Here is a 21,420-nt window from a genome sequence, read left to right as displayed (position 1 = left end):
AGGAACACAAGCAGAGAACAGAGGACTCAGTGTGGAGATGGGTTTGGGACATCGGCTGGTTCTTCCTGTATCTTCAAACACATTGTCACATTGGACAGTGGAGTTTACTGGTGTGAGTCCAGAGAGGGTGCCATCAGTAACATGGTTAAGCTCACAGTCTCTGGTAAGCTGAGTGTGTGGAGTTAGTGTTGATGAAGCTGTGTGTAAATGGATGAAATGCTGTAGTTTGTCTCTGTGTTGAGGTGGATCAGTGATCCTGCAGAGTCCTGTCCTCCCTGTGATGGAGGGAGATGACGTCACTCTGCTCTGTCAAACAAAGACCACTCCCTCCAACCTCACAGCTGCTTTCTATAAAGATGGCTCCCTCATCAGGAAGCAGCCTACAGGTCACATGACCATCCAGCATGTTTCCAGGTCTGATGAAGGCCTCTACAAGTGTGACATCAGCGGTCATGGAGAGTCTCCATCCAGCTGGATCACTGTCACAGGTGGAGCTTCTGGTTGTTTTTTAAGCTTTACTGAGATCCATCAAACACCATCTGACCACACAGATTCATGCTTTTCATTAATTCCAGATCCTCCAACGTCTCCTCCTCCATCAGCCTCCACTGACTCCCTCTTCTCCTCGTTTTCCTCTCCTCGTCAGCGCTCCTCTCTTCCTCTCTTCTTGCTGCTGTCTGTTTCCTCCACATTTGGGCTGCTGCTGGTTATGCTGGTTGTGCTGGTGAGACGATGCGCCCAGAGGAAACCTGAAGGTGAAACACATTCTGCTCACACTTCATGTTTTCATGCTAAAGTTTGTAAAGACAGATCTTCTAATAATCAGTCAAAATCTACGCAGTTCTTCTCTGCTGAGCTTATTCACACTAAAATAATCTGGATAAACAACACTTAAGATCAAACGTGGAGTGAACTGTTCCTTTGAAAACAGCGACATGTTGCACAGGAAGCTACTACTTTAGCTTCTTGTGATTTTTCCTGTGCATGAACTTTGATGCCACACGTGAGAGTTTGTGGTCTCGATGTAAACAGAAGCTCTGTTTCCTGACTTTTACGTGTTATTGCACTGCAGGACTCAGAAGGACAGAAACACTTCTACTTGTTTAATTCAGCTTGACACGAACTGCTTCACTGCACTGGAACGCACGAACAGCTGGATTAAAAATAAAGGTTTCCATCTGCTGCACGTGCTCTGCCCACACATCAAACTTTTTATCACTTTTTCAGGTGCTGCAGTGATTTTCTAAACACAAAAAGAAAAAAAAAAAAAAAAGACAGTTATACTGAACCTTAGCCTGTTTTCTGTTGGAGTTTTCTTATTTAAACAAGGTGGCACAGGGGGCGCCAAGACCAGGGCAGGGCCCACAGGAAATCTGAATATTTATGAAGAAATAAAATGAGTGCATAAAGTTGGTGAGGCTCACCTGCAGCCACGTGTCCGTCCTGCTTTAGTGACGCTGAAGCAGAGACTTCAGTGTGGGGAGGATGAAGGCAGAAACAGTGAGATCTTTGTCCTTTAAATTCATAGTTTCACAGTTCAAAATAATCCTCAGTGCATCCTGTTTCTTTAGCTTCTGCATCCTTTGGTGGGAACTGAAAGTGTGTAATCTAATATTTTGGAAACTACCATCCACCCACCCATCCATCTATCTCAGGGTCATGGGGACCTGGAGTCTATCACAGCTGTCAGAGGATGAGAGACGGGGAATTGTAAATCATTTTCTGTGAGATTAATTTCACAGGTTAGCAAAGTGTGAAGTGTTACATCAGAGGTGAGCAGCTCTGCTCTGGTTTCCTGTTTTGAGAACTGAACTCAGCAGAGGTGTTAAAGTCTCTTCAGGTTAAAGAGCACACATGCTGGGTCCTCATGTTTGCAGCTCTAATCCATGAAGTCCAGCTTCACCTCATCCTCAAAGATAAAGACTGTATCAGTGACTTTGTCTTGTTTTGCAGAGAGCGATCCAGCTGCAGTTTATTCCTCAGTGCACAGAACAGCTGACATCAGTTATGGAGAAATCAGCATCAGGACCAACAGCAGACACAGAGGTACAGCTGCTCCTCTTTGGTTCTCTCTGCAAAAACTAAACTATAGAAAAGTTCAACCCTAAAATAAGTAATAACAGAGGCTCAGATCTGATCCTGCAGCAGCAGGCACAGTGAAAAGCACCATGAAAACAGCATCACAACTCAATCATTCAGACATAAAAGCTCTGAGTACAGATGCAAATACATATTTACACATTTAAATATTGATTATTGCAGGTATTACAAGTATTTATAGGTGTTTCTATGCTGTTATTGCACCATCTGCAGCCCCTGCAGGGTTAAACTCCTCCATCAGTCAGTGGGGATCTGTGCAGCTCTTTTCTGACCTCTAAAGATCTTTAATGTGTGTGTTTGTGCTCAGATCTTCCACCAGAGCCAGCGGTCATCTACTCCTCACTTAAGCTGACCAACACAGCTTCACCACAGCTCCACCAGTCTGACCAGTGACGTCCAGCTGGCTGCTGGATCCCTGCACACCTCTCTGTAGTATATATTATTTATTTAATCATATTCTGTGTGTTTACAGTCAAAGCTGCACTGAGTCAGCTGAATGTAGAGTTCAGGATGAAGTGGAAAGTTTCTTTTTCTTTAATAAAGCTTCAGATGATCACTGAAACATGACAATAAGCCCTTTTTCTGTTGAAGGTCATTTTCCCCATCCTGGGGGATTCCAGCTGTTCTTCTGTTTGTATATTAAAACTGTGGCAATGAATGAACATTTCCTGGTTTAAAAAAAAAAAAAAAAACACAAAAAAGCTGACAGCAGAATGAATCTGTTTCTGATCCATATCTATCTGCACCAGCACGAGCAGAAAGACAAAACTCAGAAAGCACACAAACTGTCTGAACCATATTATAGGGTCCAGTGACAAAGTACAGCCAGTAGGTGGCAGCACATCTTCTTTAGCTTTGCTGTTGGCTCAGCCCTGTAGTTCAAAACAATCTGGCAGGAGTAATCCAATCTGATAGGATCAAATTCTGAAATCCAGCTGTTCTGAGGAACAAGAAAAAGAAAAAAAAAAAAACACACACACACACGGGATCCAATTTTTTTCTTGCTGGCTCAATCCTGCAGTTTGTGTTGTTGAAAACATTTGAATAGGATCAGGATTACTTTGAACAGGATTAGCCTGTTCTGAGGAGGCGTCTGGATTCAGACTGAAGTATAAAGGAAAAATTACATAAAACTGTCGGATACATTAAAACTCTTCAAGGACCAAACTCACACGATCAGTCTCTGAAAAAAAGACTTTATTTTATTTCAACAAAATGGAGCAAATAATATCAGCATGTGCCGAACAACTGTCAGCACTGTTTGTGTTCACATGGTAAAAACAGGAAGGCCTGCAGGCAGACTCTGTGCTACACTTCTAAAGAAACACACAAAAGGTTCCTGAAGATGTCATACAAAGTTTCCTCTTCACCATCTCTGTTCATCAACACAATGAGCAACATATGCATAAGAATAATTATGCAAAATGCTTATCATAGTAACACAGTAAACATAGTAAACAAGAAAACTCAATGGTGTAAGTTTATTTCTGATGCATAGTATTTGAAATATATACATGACGTTACATTTGGTCGTGCAGAAACCTCGTTCTCATTCTGCTGAAGCAACACTAAGTGTTTGGAAGAAATGTGACCTTTTGAAAATATGAAGAAAACACAATGTTTCTGCTGTACGAGTAAGGACATGCTGATCTGCAAGCTTCAGTCAAAGATCGTATTTGATGGCATTCATGAGCTGCACTCGTGGCTTCTGATTTGTGAACCAATCAGCTGGTTTTATTTTGAAAGCAAAGGGCATGAATCAAACGAGCTGCAGATTTCTCCCTCCCAGTCTGACTTTGTGACCACAGACAAATTATTCTGATCTCAGGAGGACAGCAGATTCCTTCTAGAATGGTGAGAATGAGATTTTTATATTTCCGAAGCGTTATCGACACTGTCTTTAATTTTAATGGTCACCAGGACTCAGAAACTGATAGAATCAGCAGACAATTCTGATATGTTTTAAAAGTTGACCAATTTTGGCCAGAAATAACATTTTTTCGCCCTGGAAGTTAAACTTCTACCGCCGTCGTTCCTGAAGTCTCCACAGATTCAAATTCAGGATTTGTTTTGAATGGTGGACTGAACATGACCATCATTTAGACTTTTTGGGCCACTTTAGCTCCACTTCTGTCTCCTCCAACTCGTTACTCTCTAGGAGCTCGACTGTGCTGAGCAGCTGCTCTCCGCCTGCTCTCACAGGAAACTCGAGCTCTGCAGCAAACAGTAAAATTACAGCTTAAAAGATAAAGGTGGGAGACCCTAAGCCTTGATTCTGCGAGGTGGGTGGGTGCTGCTTACTAACAGAGCATTTAAGCTGGATCTGCAATTAGACCAAATGTTTCCATCTTTGCAGAACAGCAGAGCCCTCATCCAGCGATCAACACTTAAACCTGTTTCTCATCACGTTGGTCTGATTTGGGTTTTGATGCATTTCTCCTGCAGATCTTTATAGCAACAGTAACAATGACAGCAAGAAGCAGTACAGCAAGAACTGACACGGTAACTGCAACTAAAACAGACTTATCCTTGACTCCTCCATCCTTCTCTCCTCTAGCCTCCTCTCCTCTCTCCTCGGTGTTTTCATCTGTGAACCCTGCAGAGCAGAAACAGGTGTGAGGACTCAGCTGACAATATTTCTCTGTTTACATTAAAACATCTGTAACAGTGAGCAGAGGTGAAATCTGTGAAACATTAAAAATAAAAGTATTTTATCCATTTGAGCTCCTACAAGTGAAAATCACCACCGGGTGAATTTTAGGGGCACTTCAGTCATTGTTAAAGGGAATATTTTTCTGTTTCCAGCATCTTTCATGTGCTGATCTGCCCCAGCAAACAGAAATCTGAATATGCCGGAGTTTTCCTTTTCATCCCACTAGAAGGCCAACATTAATGAAAATGAATTTCTACAGAAAATTATTCAGGAAGTAACACGCAGAAATAATGACATGAACTGGAGTCTTGCATGAAGATGGAAGGAAGTGCACAAATGTAAACAGTCTGAAGTTAATTACTGTTATATAACAACAAAATGTCCTGTATAATGACAACAAAGCCAATGAGATGACAGCATAACTTCCCGTTACACACACACAGTTAAGATGAGACAAAGGAAACTTTTAATGAAATAAAGAAAACACCACAATAACAGAGTCACTGACCCAATCTGGCAAAATGGGTCGCAAATAACCTGTCTACCTGCCACAATAACCTGGTACTGAACGCCCAGAAGACAGTGGAGATTATAGTGGACTTTAGGAAGCACACAGCCCCTCTACCCTCCATCATCCTGACTGACACCCCCCATCACCACAGTGGACTCTTTTCGCTTCCTGGGAACTACCATCACCCAGGACCTCAAGTGGGAGCCCACCATCACCTCTGTCGTCAAAAAGGCCCAGCAGAGGATGTACTTCCTGCGGCAGTTGAAGAAATTCAACTTGCCAGCAAGGACCATGGTGCAGTTCTATACTGCCATCATTGAGTCCATCCTCACCTCCTCCATCACTGTGTGGTACGCTGGAGCCACCACTAGGGACAAACAGAGACTACAGCGCGTTGTGCACTCTGCTGAGAAGGTGATTGGCTGTAACCTCCCATCTCTCCAGGACCTGTACACCTCCAGGACACTGGGGCGTGCAGGTCGGATCACAGCCGACCACTCTCACCCTGGGCACAGACTTTTTGACCCTCTCCCCTCAGGCAGGAGGCTACGGTCCATACGGACCAGAACCTCCCGCCATAAGAACAGTTTCTTCCCCTCTGCTGTTGGACTCATGAACAATAACCCTTAGATTGTTACCACCACCCTCCACAAACGCTGATGACCCTATGTCTATGCACCTGTCTGATTGCACTGATGTACATATTAGTGGAATATAGTTTACATTCTTTTATCTTTTAATTAGTCTCTGCACTGTATATTTTGTAATATTGTGTTATAGTTATAGCTCTAATATCTCTGTATATTTGCAATTTGTATACTTGTATATTGTCTTATAGTTTTTATACTTATTTGTTTTTTCTGTAAGCACAAAGTACCGCAGCAATTTCCTAATGCTGTGAACCTGTTCACCCATATGGCAATAAAAACCTTCTGATTCTGATTCTGAAAGGTTAATCCTTAGACAAATAACATTTTTATTTTTAAATGAAATTATAATGTGCAAATAAATAAAAATGGCCTCTGTAGAAAAGTTCAAACAAGCCTTCGAATTAAAATCAAAAAGATTTTTCTGTTCAAAGCAGCTGAAAAGTTCCCAGATGATTGAGTACGTGCAGAGGTTTGCTGCATGAAAACACCAGCATCATAGCGCAGAGATCTGCTCTATAAATAAACCTGCTGTATAAGCAGTAAGCTGAACCTCTCCACACTCACCTGAATCTGTGACTGTGAGGTTGATGGAGTGCTTGAACTCTTTGAGGACTCTCTGACCACCTCTGGTGCTGGTGGTTGTAATCAGACACTCGTATGTTCCTGTATCGCTGATGCTGACGTTCCTCACAATCACAGAAACGTCTCCGTCCTTCATGGACGGATCTCTCAGCTCCACTCGGCCTCTGAAGAAGTCGTGCTGGTAGTTCTCATATGAGCGCTGGTTTTGGAAGAAGAACACGTAACCGTCTGACAGGAGCTCAGGTCTGCTCCACTCTAACAGAGTCATATTTACACCCCTGGGATCCTGACACTGAAGAGTGGCATCTTGTCCAGGCCTCACTTTGACCTCTGTGATTGAAACACAAAGACAAAAAAGGATTCATTAGTAACGTGTAACACTGCAGGAACAGTTTGGATCACAGGAAGTTCTGAACTAAAGAAATCTAAAAAAGATATCAGAGGATTAATCAAAGTAACGCCTACCTGCAGCTCTACAAGCTTCAAAACATTCTATTAGATGATGTTCACATCACTGGTCTGTGTCAAGTGACAGTTCACAAGATATTGTTTGTGTTTTCAACTCTGAGCTGTACTTCAGTTGTGAAAAACATTTATCAGGGATTTATGCAGATTACTGATTCTAATGATTTGCATTATTTAGGACCATCAGCATACTAGATCTTCTCTATGCTAGTAAAATAATTTATTTTAATGGCAAGAATGGTGCCATCAGTCAGCTGTCTCTCTTTGTCAAATAAATTATCCTCAAAATAAAAATGAAGAGAAATGGAGAGTGAGTGAGCCTGTATCCATGAGTGTACAGGACATTTTTAGGAACTTACAGTTGGGTTATCTTCAATACTAGTAGGGATATAATGATTAACTTTGCCCACCGTGCTTGCCTCAAAAGGATCCAACACACAACAAGGAAAAAAAAAAAAAAAGCAAATCTGGGACAAACAGACCTGAGTTTGAACCTGAGTTTAATGTGTGCTCAGGCTTCAGGTGCAACGTCCTAAACTCAACGAGAGAGAGAGAAGAAAACTTCACACGGGAACTGTATTTGAACACAACGTGGAAGCTAACAGGCTTTGTTTGTGTAAGAGAAACCCCTCCCCTGAGTGTGAGAGCCAAAGAGGAGGTGGCGCCTGCAGCCTTCATTTTAGGATACTGCAGTGCAGCTTTGAGCTTAGTTGTGTGCAAATCGTCAGCTTGAGCGCACCCCTCGTGTCACTGCTGCGAGCTTTCCTGCAGAAGCTGAACTGTACGAATATTATCTTCACTGAACTACAAACGGTGTCTGAAATGCGCTTCAAAACAAAACTACCTCAAATGCCTCACGGTGCATTCAGAGCCCACACGAGTTTCACGCTCTTTGCAGACTGCGTCCATTTTCCATCATGTTATCAGTATCAAATGTCTTTTTTCAGGAATTGTTGCTAAAAAAACAAACAAACAAACAAAAAAACTCTCTAAGCTCGCTCACATTTGATTCCATCTGTGTATCAAACAGAAGCTGCTTCCGCTTTGAACACTCCGCGCTGCAACATGCACGATGATATTATTGCCTCTAAAAATATGAAACTCACCTTGCAGTGCAGAAGCCACAAAGATCGGAAGCGACAGGAAAACTACAACCGACGACATTTGTGCAGGAACAAAAATGAAGGTTGATGCGCGCAGCTGGTAGTTGTTTATTTTGAAAGATCAGTGGGCGGTCCTCCTCACTGCGCGGGCACGATCAGAAATGTAACGTCTATTTTCTTTAGTTTCGTGCTGAACTTGGTCTGTATGTTATCAGATCCACCAGAACAGTCTGACCTGACAGCCTAACCCGGACTCCTTACGGTTTTGCCTCACTAATGAAACCGTAAACATGCTGAGCACTTCCTGTTTTTAATCTGCAGGTCCTTCCTCTGCATACGCTCTGAAACACTCTTATTCTGGTGTTTTCTTGAACCGAGCTTTATTAGTTCGTGCAGATTAAATACACGCGTGCTGTGCGGCTGCTGCATTAGACTCAGGTGCAGAGATGTTGCTCATGAAGACATTTTATCCACAGAAACGTAACATGTGCTGTCCTTTCACACGAATGTCAGTACATGAAAAACGGAGCTGCTTCTGCATTTATGGGCTGTGAAGACGTGACAGGAACCACGAGTTTAAGCAAACTTCGGTCATAACACTACAAGAAGTTTTAATCCTGTTTCTTCATGAGATAAACAAGAGGCGGAGCTTCGCTCTGCGCCCTCTCCTCTCCGAGCGCGCACCGTAAAACATGTCGGGCGGCGCGCCGTTTGAATCTTCTTCCGCATAAAATAGACCCGCGTACTCAAGAGACATCATCATAGAACCAGGAGATAGGGTTCTATAAAGAGTATTTAAAAAAAATCAGACCGACAAAGAGAGCAACACTGCAGAATACTTTGTGTGAATTTATGAGACAATAAAAATGTTTTGCCGCTCGCTGCTACCGTTAATTTCTACAGTGACAGCATGAACTGCGTGCATTTGAAATGACACTGGCTGTGTGCAGGACTGTCCCAGTCTATAAAAGAGACGTGGAAATTTACTGAGTGTGTCGCCAGATTAAAATTACATAAATTTTACTCAGTTATATATACACATACAGATGTAACCGATCTAATATTAACTGTAACTCCAGCAGTGAAACAGATGAGGACCAAACATTAAAACATATCTGTATATTCAGAGGATCAGCGGCGGATCGCATACATTTTAAAACTGTCTCTGGGTAGTCTTAAACGCAGCACTGCATGGTGATGCGTCAGGTACGTGGCAGTAAACCTAAAACCTTTTTCCATAGTGGACTGATATAACTGACAGCCTCTGTTTAGGTTCAGACGGCCATATTCACATATGAAAAAATATTCGCTATTAAATCCGCATCTTCGTTCCCGCGATAACACCGTGAATCCTCTCCGCCTTTAAGAAACACCGGTTGGACAGGTGTGCGGCCGGCTGATTAAGAAATCAGTCACAAACTTGAAGAAGTCAGAAGTGAGGATTTGTCAGAGTTACACTCACCCCTTCATTGTGTTTGCGTTCCGCTGCGGTTAGTTTTCAGACAGATGTTTGGTTTCTCTCGCTGCCCCCGGGGTGCAGTCGAGCTCTGACCCGTCACCCCACTGGAGCCCGGCTGGAGTAGCGCGCCGGGCCCAGCGCCTCAGCACCCGAATAAGAAACTCCACAAAGGAAATAAAAAGCCGTGAGCCGTGACCGAAACCCCCACATTCTCCCGGGTGATTGTTTTTTCTCCTGAGTTTGATCATCCGTGTTTACGCCAGTCATTTTAAATGAATCACGATCACAGCGTGGCAGGCACTCAGGACTTCCGCATCTTCCGCAGATATGTGACCCTCCCCCATCTGAAGCGTTTTTATGACAGGAATCAGGCTGCAGCACAAGGAGGCGTGACAAGATCTGATTTTAATAAATAAAATAAAAAATACTGAGAAAAAAATCATAGTAAAGCGGAGCGAAAATGAACAGAAAAAGATATTGATTTATTGCCTTTAACTTTTGCTAAAGTTTGAATCATAATCTTACGTCAGAACAACAGCTGCATAAATGTCCTGTTTCCCCTTCCATAAGAAACAGGGTTACACTTGAAGGGTTACATTTTTATTTTAAACCAGGCAGAGCCTTTATGTAATGCTTTTTAATGCAAAAAAGAGATTTAAAAAAAATCTATGATTCCAAAAAAACAAACAAGTGAACGTCCATGCAGAGATTTTTAGTCTGTTCGCATTAATGTACTATGTGATTCATACCTCAGCTTAAAGCTAAAAGGTTAGGAAGCATTTATATATATATTTTTATTTTCCTCGAGCTGCTGCAGAGAAACCACAGAGACCCTAAACTGAGAGGAAGGAGGAGGGTTTAACTGCTGCAGTGAAACAGAAATATCTCACACCTCAGAGCTGCACGATGGGACAAACACCTCTGCTGTGGCTTCTCTGTAAGTACCACATGCTGTCTTAAAACCCTGTTATGTAATATGTGTGTTTCAGGTTTTCTGGCTAAGGATCGCAGTGAGATATAGAACCAGAGAAATTTGCTTTTACTTAATAATTAAGTTTTAATAACTTCAGGAAAAATGGGCAAGAGATGAAAGTACAGAGAGGAAAATGCACTTTTAGGAAGGTGGTTTCACAATAAAATAAATAAATAAACAAGAAACAGGAATCAGGTCTTCTGCAGAAAAACCTCCGCAGTGTTAAACTGTCCTCACGTCCTCCTACAGGGCACATCCTGTTTAGAGAAAACACTCTGAGTTCATCAGTCAGAGACTGTTTGTGGCTCGTTTAGCAGATTTTTAGTCTTTAAAGCAAAAACACATTAAAATCTGTTGAATCTTGAACTCTTGTGATTTCTTTTCAGCCCTGATGTCGCTGCTCTGCTGCACTACAAACCAAGGTGAGTGAACCTCCTTTGACAAACGAACATAAAGGCCCACAAAATACTGAGTCTCTCCTGGACCATAACTGAGCCACAATTAGCCAAAAAGCAGCTGGAACAGAAACAGATTAGGCCCAGATGTGCCTGCTGTGGGAGTCAGAACAGGTTTAATGTCTTGGAGAAGTGAAACTAGCCTGTAAAACTGTGACGATCCTTTAAAAATATCCAGGTTCAGGAATGCTTGATTCAAAATTCCAGACTTCATAGTAAGAGTAAAATGTGAAAATGTCTGCAGACTGGTCCACTTATATCAGTTCATGCTTTTACATTTTAATTAATAATTGTGTATTCAGTAATTATTATTTTTTTATCAAGTAATAATTCTTCAATAAAAAGTTTTCTGACTAAAAACAGGAGGATTTAGACATGATGTTGAACAACATGATCCTCACTGTGTGCTGTTTAACGAGGCTTTCTTGGTACTACAACACACACACACACACACACACACACACACACACACACACACACACACACACACACACACACACACACACACACACACACACACACACACACATTTATGCTAAAGACTGTCTGTGTAGATTCTCAGTTATCCAGGTCATAGTAGTCTCTGGAGCTTGAAAAAGGCGACTGGACTTCTTATTGTTTCTTGAAGACGTTTCACCTCTCATCCGAAAGGCTTCTTCAGTTCTCAACCAAATGGTGGAGAGACCCAGGTATTTAAACCCCTGTGGGCTATAGAGGGTCATAACCACCTCCAGGGGACTACGCCCACAGGGGTTTAAATACCTGGGTCTCTCCACCATTTGGTTGAGAACTGAAGAAGCCTTTCGGATGAGAGGTGAAACGTCTTCAAGAAACAATAAGAAGTCCAGTCGCCTTTTTCAAGCTCCAGAGACTATGCTAAAGACTGGCCTTTTGAAACTAGGAATAAGAATATGTAAAAAGTCAATACATTTTTAAGTCCTTGTCTGCAGAAACACTTCAGATGTTCATATAAATATTAAATGCTGCAGACTGTTTTTTCTACTCTTGGATTTGTATGATGTCATAGAGTAGGACTATTCCTAACATGGTCACATGTGGTCAAATATGAAGACAGACCCCCCCATGTTACTGTTCAAACTTCAGCCAATCAGAATTAAAAAAGGCAGCGTAAAGAGGGACCAGCTAAAGTGGCACGATTCAGAGAGTGGATGATCTGAGGGGCTGCACCAAGGTAACAGGAGCAGAGCTTTATTTGACCCAGTGACCCCTGTGAGTCCTCCTCTGTTGACCTGGGACCCTTGGAGGTATATTTTAAACCTCTTATTACTGATCTTGGTTTTATTAAGGTGGACAGTGATTTTAAATTGGACAGCCAAATCAGAGCTGTGGTTAAGTCCAGTTTTTTAAGGCACTTTGAAACAGTGATCCACGTTTTCATTTCATCGTGTAACTCACTCTGTGTGGAAGTTAATCAGTCGCTGCTCTCGCGTCTGCAGCTGGTTCAAAATGCTGCTGTATGACTTTTGACAGGAACTTGAAAGAGAGAGAGCACATGACCTCTGTCCTGGCCTCACATCATCCATATTCTAGGGTCCATTTACCTCTCTGAGCTTCTTCACCCCTACATACCTTGTTGGTCTCTCAGGTCAGCAGACCAGCTGCTCCTGAAATACCGAGATCTTGCTTATAAATAAAGATGGGATGGTACCTGTGCAGTGTTTTGGCTAAATGATGATCTCTTGCACGAGTTAAACTCTTGGATCGTCTTCTGTGTGCACCTGAAATACACCAACAAAAATTCTCCTGTTTGTTTGTTTTAATAAATTGATGCTTCATTCCAATTTATTCTCTCACAGCTCGTCTGACTGTGAGTCCCAGCAGCTCTCAGTTCTTTAAAGGAGACTCTGTGTCTCTGAGCTGTGAGGAGGACGACAGCTCTGCTGGATGGACTCTGAGGAGGAACACAAGCAGAGAACAGAGGACTCAGTGTGGAGATGGGTGGGGAGAAGCAGCTGGTTCTTCCTGTAACTTCAAACACATTGTCGCATTAGACAGTGGAGTTTACTGGTGTGAGTCCAGAGAGGGTGCCATCAGTAACATGGTTAAGCTCACAGTCTCTGGTAAGCTGAGTGTGTGGAGTTAGTGTTGATGAAGCTGTGTGTAAATGGATGAAATGCTGTAGTTTGTCTCTGTGTTGAGGTGGATCAGTGATCCTGCAGAGTCCTGTCCTCCCTGTGATGGAGGGAGATGACGTCACTCTGCTCTGTCAAACAAAGACCACTCCCTCCAACCTCCCAGCTGCTTTCTATAAAGATGGCTCCCTCATCAGGAAGCAGCCTACAGGTCACATGACCATCCAGCATGTTTCCAGGTCTGATGAAGGCCTCTACAAGTGTGACATCAGCGGTCATGGAGAGTCTCCATCCAGCTGGATCTCTGTCACAGGTGAGGCTTCTGGGTTCTTTTACAGATTTTAGACCCAAAGAAACTCAATCTGACCACAAAGATTCATACTTTGTATTAATTCCAGGTTCTCCCACCTCTCCTCCTACACCACCCTCCACTGCCTCTGTCCACTTCTCACCGATTTCCTCTCCTCCGCTCTCTGTGCTGCTGTCTGTTCCCTCCATATTTGGCCTGCTGCTGCTGGTTGTACTGGTTTTACTGGTGAGACGATGTGCCCGGAGGAAACCCAAAGGTGAGACACACACTCTGCTCACACTTCATGTTTTCATGCTAAAGTTTGTAAAGACAGATCTTCTAATCTACGCAGTTCTCTGCTGAGCTTTCAAATGTATTTTTGGGCGTTTTGAGCACCATTTCTGCAGCCTGTAACTCCAAAGTGGCCGTTCACACTAAAATCATCTGCACTAAAGAGCAAACACATGTACCTGTGATTATGGGCTGAACTGTTCCTTTAAAACTGTCACATGATGCACAGGAAGCGTTTTTGCACGTCTGTCTTTGTGAGAAACAATTTGAGCCTCAGACCTTCATGTTATTAACTGAGAGATAATTATAATTATAAGGTAATTATAATAAACTACATGAGGTATTGGTGCATCATTTTCTGCTTTAGCATTTTATGATAATTGTCGCAGTTTAATATATATTTACACTGGGATACTTTTAGTTATTTTATTTAGTTTTTCCTGTGTTGATTGTGAAGCTGCATTTGAGACTTTGTGGTTAGTGTGAGCAGAGGCTCTGCTGCCGTCCAGTTTCCTGTTTTAAAAATACTTTTATGCTTCACTCAGTTTCCTGCTGACTGCAGTCTCTTCTACAGTTTCCATTTTAAACATCGTTAGCTACTTCTTAAATATTAATATTCCAAATGTTGAAGCAGTTTTGCTGTCAGTGGGAAATCTTTGGTATTAAACTTGATGTTGCAGACGGAGATCCTGCAGCAGCTGACCGCCAACATGAGGCAAACAGGACGAGAGGTACGACACGTTTTCTGTTGGATAATCTCCCAAAATACTGATTTTTCTCTGATGTTTACACAAGAGGTTCCACTAACTTCATGCTTGGACTTTTTATCAAATATTGGTTTCTGAATGAGGTCAACATTTTTAGTACTTTCAAAGCTTCAGTTTCAGATTATTGTTTACATGTTTCATCACAGGACTGAAAAAAATGGGAAACTCTTCTTTATCAGTGGGAAATCTTTGCATTTCACTTTGCAGACAGAGTTCCTGCAGCAGCCACCTACTCACAAGTGAGAAGATCAGCCGCAGACGACAGAAATGGGTCAAACGGGACGAGAGGTACGACGAGTTCACTGTTAGATCACCTCTGAACTCCTTTAAAGTTCTCCAGTGTTTCCACAGGAGGCTCCATGGGCTCGATGGCTGAGCTTTTTTTTGGATTCATTGTGATGAAATCTGGTTCAGATTTTGGTGATTCTTTTAGGATGATCTGCAGGCCATCCTCTGGTTTCCCATCAGGTCAACACTTTATCATTTTCAGTTCTTTGTTTCTGGATTTCACGCTAACTCACTAAAATGGGATGCAGAACTGTTTCCACTCACCCATCTACCCATCCATCTATCTCAGGGTCACGAGGGGTTGTAGACTATGCCACCTGTCATAGGGTGTGAGATGTAAATCATTTCTTTGAGATCAGTTTCACAGGTTAGCAAAGTGTCACATCAGAGGTGAGCAGCTCTGGTCTGGTTTCCTGTTTTGAGAACTGAACTCAGCAGAGGTGTTAAAGTCTCTTCAGGTTAAAGAGCACACATGCTGGGTCCTCATGTTTGCAGCTCTAATCCATGAAGTCCAGCTTCATCTCATCCTGAAAGATAAGGACTGTATCAGTGACTTTGTCTTGTTTTGCAGAGAGTGATCCAGCTGCAGTTTATTCCTCAGTGCACAGAACAGCTGACATCAGTTATGGAGAAATCAGCATCAGGACCAACAGCAGACACAGAGGTACAGCTGCTCCTCTTTGGTTCTCTCTGCAAAAACTCATAAAAAAAAAAGATCAGGCTGTTAACTGAATAATAATGGAGGCTCAGGTCTGATCCTGCAGCAGCAGGCACAGTGAAAAGCACCATGAAAACAGGAGGCAGTTAAAACACATTAATCCCTCTGCACTGTAGAGGCCTCAGTGTGCAGTGTTAATTTTGACAGCAAATTTTGATTTAGTTTTAGTCCTAATTTAGTCATCTGAATAGTTTTAGTCAAGTTTTAGTTGACGAAATTATCATAAGAATATAGTCGACTAAATCTACGGTCGATTTAGTCGACTAAAATATAAAGGGTGTAAAATGTAAATGCTTTTTCTTCAGTTCCCTTGAATTAGTCATTATACACACTTACACAAAATTAAACAGTTATTAAGTTATGGAATATTATTAATAATATTAACATTAGTGTTTCACCTGCCTCTCATACACCTGATCGTTAACACCACCTTACTGAGATAATACGAGCGTTTTACAGCAGGACGCTCTGAAAGGTACAGGGCAGTGTTCAGGACTAAGATTATAAAGGCTAATCCACCGCGGTGTGGAGATTTTCTCTAAACACAAACTGGGAAAAACACTTTACCCTGCATGACATTAAAATGCTGACCTTTGCATGGAGATCTGGGTGACTGGTTTGCAGATGTCGTTTAAGATTTGTGTGTTTTTACCCGAGATAGTCGCTCCACATGGTTTACACATCGATTTGTTTGTCACAGCGTCAAAGGACAAATGTGTCCATACATCGGCTCTTCTCTTTCTCCCTGCTGACACTGTTTACATAACTTAGTTCTATCGGAAGTAACAACAAATCACAGGCTAGTTTGGTCTTCAAGGGTTTAGAGCAAATTTGTGCATCTGTGCGTTTGATTGGATGTTTTCCTAACTTGTCCCGACCTGTCACAAAATTAAATCAGTTCTGATTGGATGTCGTCCCCGCCAATCATTTTCGTCTCGTTTTCATTCGTTAACGAAAGTGTCAATTAATTTTGTTATCGTTTTTTATCATTTTAGGTAGTTTTTAGTAAGTTATCGTCTCCTTATTGTCATGAAAAAAGGTTCGGCGACGAAAACTATGACGAAAATATTTCGTCAACGACATTAACACTGCTGTGTGGTCACATGGAGGTGGGAATCAGCTCCACGAGGAAGACGAATATAATATAAGAAAAATATGAAGAGGTTAAATGCACACTGCTGCTGGAGAGAAATCAGGGTTTGTGTGTGAGAGGGAAAGTATATCATGGAAACACGGTTTAAAATGTGTATTAATGTCACAGTGGTGTACAGGGCTGGACTGGGACAAAAACTCGGCCCTGGCGTTTTTGGTTTAGACCGGCACGCAGCAGTCTTAAAAGCATTTGACACTGTCTTACTCTTACTCAGTGTGGGCATACCTTTTGCTAATAATACTTTTTTACACTTAGTTTAGTAAGGCTTAAATTGCAAAGCTTTTACTTGTCATTTGGCAGTTTTAAAATCTTTTATTTCACCTGTTTGAGTGCTTTTTAAAACATGTTTAACCAGCATAGAGGCTACAAATTCAAACTACTGTGCAGCCTTTCACCTTTAACCTAAATACCTAAAATGCTGTGATGTAGCCTAAAATGGACACTTGAGGGTAACATAAAAAAGCAGTTTTTGTAAGAGCGCTATCCTTAAGGTATATTATAACTCACAAATTTAAATATAGACTGGAATCTTTTGCAGGTGTTTCTATGCTGTATGAGACAGTTTTGGTTTCATTGCTCCATCTGCAGCCCCTGCAGGGTTAAACTCCTCCATCAGTCAGTGGGGATCTGTGCAGCTCTTTTCTGACCTCTAAAGATCTTTAATGTGTGTGTTTGTGCTCAGATCTTCCACCAGAGCCAGCGGTCATCTACTCCTCACTGAAGCTGACCCACACAGCTTCACCACAGCTCCACCAGTCTGACCAGTGACGTCCAGCTGGCTGCTGGATCCCTGCACACCTCTCTGTAGTATATATTATTTATTTAGTCATTTTCTGTGTGTGTTAAAGCTGCACTGAGCCAGACAGCTGAATGTAGAGCTCAGGATGGAAAGTTTCTTTTTCTTTAATAAAGCGTCTTAAAATGAATTCAGTTTCACTGTTTTTACACTCACGATTCAAAAAGAAATATTTCCTCACCTGAAGCAGAATCATCAGGTTTGAGCCTGCATGTCTGTGCCTGCAGAGCAGCTGCAGCTCTTTCCTTTCATCCTTTAAACAGACTAAAACATGGCTGGAATCATTTTTAAGGAGCAGCATCACCTTCAGAGCTTTCTTTAAATCTGTTTTTGCAGCTTATTAAAAAAAGAAGGAAATGTTGTGATTTGTCATTTACAGCCTGCACAGCGTCTCCTCTCGTCCCTCCCAGCAGAGGTGAAATTGTTCTGTTATAAGGCAGCTAAACTGGATTTCATTAAATTGGGTGTAACAGCGTTCATGACCTGTTTTATGTTCAGCGCCACTTTGAATTAAATTCACAGCATGTGACACATAACTGAGCTTTTTTGTTGTTGTTGTTAATCACACTGAAATAATGAAATCAGACATTTTGAGACATCATCTGGATTAAAACCACATGTTTCTCCTCCCTCCTCATTAAATCCACACTTTCCATCACCTGACTTTGTTTTTGCAGACAGCGATCCAGCTGCAGTTTATCCTTTAGTGCACAGAACAGCTGACAGTCAGTCAGTCATGGACAAATAACCTCAGGACCAACAGCAGACACAGAGGCACAGCTGCTCCTCTTTGATGCCCACTGCAAAAAACCCCCTTTATAAAAAGGTCCAACCCTAAATCAAATTAAATAAAAGGCTCAGATATGAAGCTGCAGCAGCACCGTGAAAGCAGGAGGCAGTTACAGCTCATTAGCTGAGGCAGAGAGAGGCAGGAGGATGGATGATGGAGGAGGGGAGACAATTCCTCACGTCTCCACATCTGTAGTGGGAGAACCTAGGATGTGAGGAGAGGATGTGTAAGCTGAGTGATATGAGTTAGCAGAACAATAAACATTACAAGGATCCTGACAAATCTAATGGAAGTGAAACTTTTCAGTGCAGAGAAGCCAAACTAAATTATGGATGACACAGCTTCTTGTTAATGTTGTAGTTGCAGTGACTAAAAGCAGCCAGCAGGTGGCTCCTCCTCATTATTATCAGCTGATCACTGCACCGTCACAAAAAGGCATTTTTTTCCTGTTAACTCCTTTAACTACCCCACCAGGAAAAAAGCTTTGTAATTTTCCCCTTTTCTTACTCATTTGTGTCCATAATACCCAGAATCAATGATTTTTTAAATTGATCCCATAGTTGTTAACATATGAAACTCGTTATTCAACCCTCAGTCATTGGTAGGACGGGGTGGAGATTTGACAGGTTCCAGCTGATTATAATAATAAAACTGTGGAGTTGATTTCAGTATTTCCTGGTGCAGAGAAACACATAAACATGTGACAGAGTCCATATCTGCAGATCCATGTTGGTTGTTTCAGTTTGAACTCAGAGCAGCTGGGTTTGTTTGTGCAGCGCATTCTTATCAGGAGAATACAGGAGAAGTGAAAGCTCTATTTGAGCACGATGAAGTTACACATTACACATACTGTGTAAAGTATGAAAAATGTGTAAAGTATGATTTATTGTGGTTTGTGATGAAGCAACACAAAGTTCAGGAGAGATGTGATCTTAAATATAAAGAAAATATTGAGCTCTGACAGGCTAAAGGCACAACACGAGAAACGCTGGTTTGTGAGTCTCTACATTCATTCTGGGATCATGTGCTGAACTCGTGGCTGTTGCACTTGTGGTCAGATTGCTACGCATTCCTGCTGGTGTGAAGCCCACAGAGCTTCTGCTCAGTGCGTTTGTTTCTTTCAGATTCAGCTGTTTGAGCTTTCATTCTGAGTCGGCCTGAAATCACAGCAGCAGAAACGTAAGAAGAAAACAAACAGAAAAATCAAACTGAAAATATGAATTCATACATTATAAATATAAACACTGAAGTTTAGCTTTAGAGGGTTTTGTAAACAGTGTGCTGAGAGTCAGGCGCCCTCTCCAAGTATAGTTTAGTCATATTTCAAACTTTCTGCCCACGCTCCACCACCATTCCCACAACAGGCTTCAGCCCCACAATGAATCCTCAGATAGGACAAACCATGAAGGACACGCTCCTTAAAATCCAGGGAAAACAAGGCTGCATTTGTTTGCTGTGATGTAATGGGCCTTCAAATGCAGCCTACAGGACACAAATCGTCTTTCTTCCCTGTTCTTGGAGGGTGTGCACTCCACAGCTATTTCCATCTTTTTAGGAAAGTAAAATCTGTCCTCCCACATTTCTCTTCTTAACACGGCACCTCCTCAACACTTCCCTTCACCTCCATCTCCACCGAAGTCTAATCACCACTCTCTGAATCTTCATCCAGTTTACTCCAGGATCGTTCTCTCTAACTTAGATCCAACCTGTGAGGCATGCGTCTGCGACCCTGTTTATGGTCTTTTGTAGATTTGTTACCTCTATTGTTACTGTTTTGTTATATTGTTTCATGTGTTTCCCTTATGGATTCTTAGTTCTCATTGCTTGTTCTCATCCTGAAGTGTTTCCTCTTTGTGTGGAGTTTCCTTTGTTTTTCACATTGTCTGTCTCCCCGTGTGGTGTGCAGTCTGCATCCTCTTTATGTGGTGTCACGTTTGCATTTGTATATCAGTCTTCTCACTTCCTGTTTTATTTTGACATCCTGCCCCTTGTGCTTTGTTTTACTTCCCCAGAGTCTTGTGGCTGTGCTTTCCCTGTGCTCTCCGGATCTCCAGCAGTCCTTAGTTGTTCTCCAGTACAGATTTCCTGTTGTTTGCTTTTGTTGCTTTGGTTTATTTTTTGTCCTCTTTGTCCTGCTGTTGAAATAAAGACTCATGTTTGGTTAATTTTGAACTGCTTTTGGGTCCTTTCCTCCTTCACACACCACACGGCATGCTTCAGTTTCACTGTTTTTACACTCCCTCACACATGATTAAAAGTGGATTATTTTCCAGCCTGAAGCAGCACCAGCAGGTTTGAGCCTGCATGTCTGTGCCTGCAGAGCAGCTGCAGCTCTTTTATTTTATCCTTCAAACAGACTAAAACATGCCTGGAATCATTTTTAAGGAGTGGCATCACCTTCAGAGCTCTCTTTAAATCTTTTTATTCAGCTTATTAAAAAAAGGAGGAAATGTTGTGATCTGTCATTGACAGCCTGCACAGCGTCTCCTCTCGTCCCTCCCAGCAGAGGTGTGGTTGTTCTGTTATAAGGCAGCTAAACTGGATCTCATTAATAGAGTGAAAAAATCACACAATATGCTGTTTGGTTGTGACAGAGTTCATGACCTGTTTTATGTTAAGTTCAGCTTCTTTTAAAAATTGCTGAAATAGTGAAAGACTGTGTTGTTTAAGGGTTCTCCTTCCTCCTCATTAAGTCCACACTTTCCATCACATGACTTTATTTTGCAGAGAGCGATCCAGCTGCAGATTATTCCTCAGTGCACAAAATAAATGATGTCAGTTATGGAGAAATCAGGATCAGGACAGCAGGTACAGCTCTCTGATCCTCACTGCAGTTTTTTGTTTTTTTTTAAAGGCTCAGAGGCTGCAGCAGCATGAAAACAGCCAAGCTCCTCAGATTTGGGGGATTCCAGCCGTTCTTCTGCTTGTATATTAAAACTGTAGCAAAGAAGGAATTAATTCTAGATGTAGAAAAACAAATTAAAAAAAAAAAAAGCTGACAGCAGATATGAATCAGTTTCTGATCCATATCTGCAGACTCATATCTGCTCTGACACAAGCAGAGAAACTGTCTGTAACTTGTTACATGTCAGCTGTTTGCTTTCATGTCAGCTGTTTAGGACAAACAGAATTCCTGACCACCCACAGCACTGAACACAAGAAAGGAAAAACAGATGTGCAGAAAATGAGATTAATATTCAGACTTAGTCTCTGACCAGTTTTGATTGTTTCAGTTTGAACTGAAGTTTTTTTTATTGTCATGAAATGAAGTCAGAGCAGCTGGG

At 41.9% G+C, this 21,420-nt stretch overlaps 1 protein-coding gene and 1 long non-coding RNA gene across 2 annotated transcripts; one reads left to right on the top strand and one right to left on the bottom strand.

The window, feature by feature from the left end:
• Nucleotides 1-3,280: 3,280 nt before the first annotated feature.
• On the bottom strand, nt 3,281-8,340 carry LOC115776598 (uncharacterized). The gene is made up of 3 exons (XM_030724329.1): nt 8,068-8,340; nt 6,479-6,826; nt 3,281-4,696 (listed from the first exon to the last, which is right to left on the bottom strand). Exons 1-3 carry the CDS (start codon nt 8,123-8,125, stop codon nt 4,488-4,490), a joined length of 615 nt encoding a protein of 204 aa, XP_030580189.1. The 5' UTR covers nt 8,126-8,340; the 3' UTR covers nt 3,281-4,487.
• A 967-nt stretch (nt 8,341-9,307) lies between these two features.
• Nucleotides 9,308-12,821, top strand: LOC115776602 (uncharacterized). Its single transcript, XR_004019480.1, has 3 exons — nt 9,308-10,460; nt 10,883-10,918; nt 12,769-12,821. It is a non-coding gene; the product is annotated as an uncharacterized LOC115776602 (long non-coding RNA).
• Nucleotides 12,822-21,420: the final 8,599 nt, after the last annotated feature.

This window comes from Archocentrus centrarchus, unplaced genomic scaffold, assembly GCF_007364275.1.
Source record: "Archocentrus centrarchus isolate MPI-CPG fArcCen1 unplaced genomic scaffold, fArcCen1 scaffold_35_ctg1, whole genome shotgun sequence".
Taxonomy (NCBI): Eukaryota; Metazoa; Chordata; class Actinopteri; order Cichliformes; family Cichlidae; genus Archocentrus; species Archocentrus centrarchus.
This window is presented reverse-complemented; position numbering and strand designations above follow the sequence as displayed.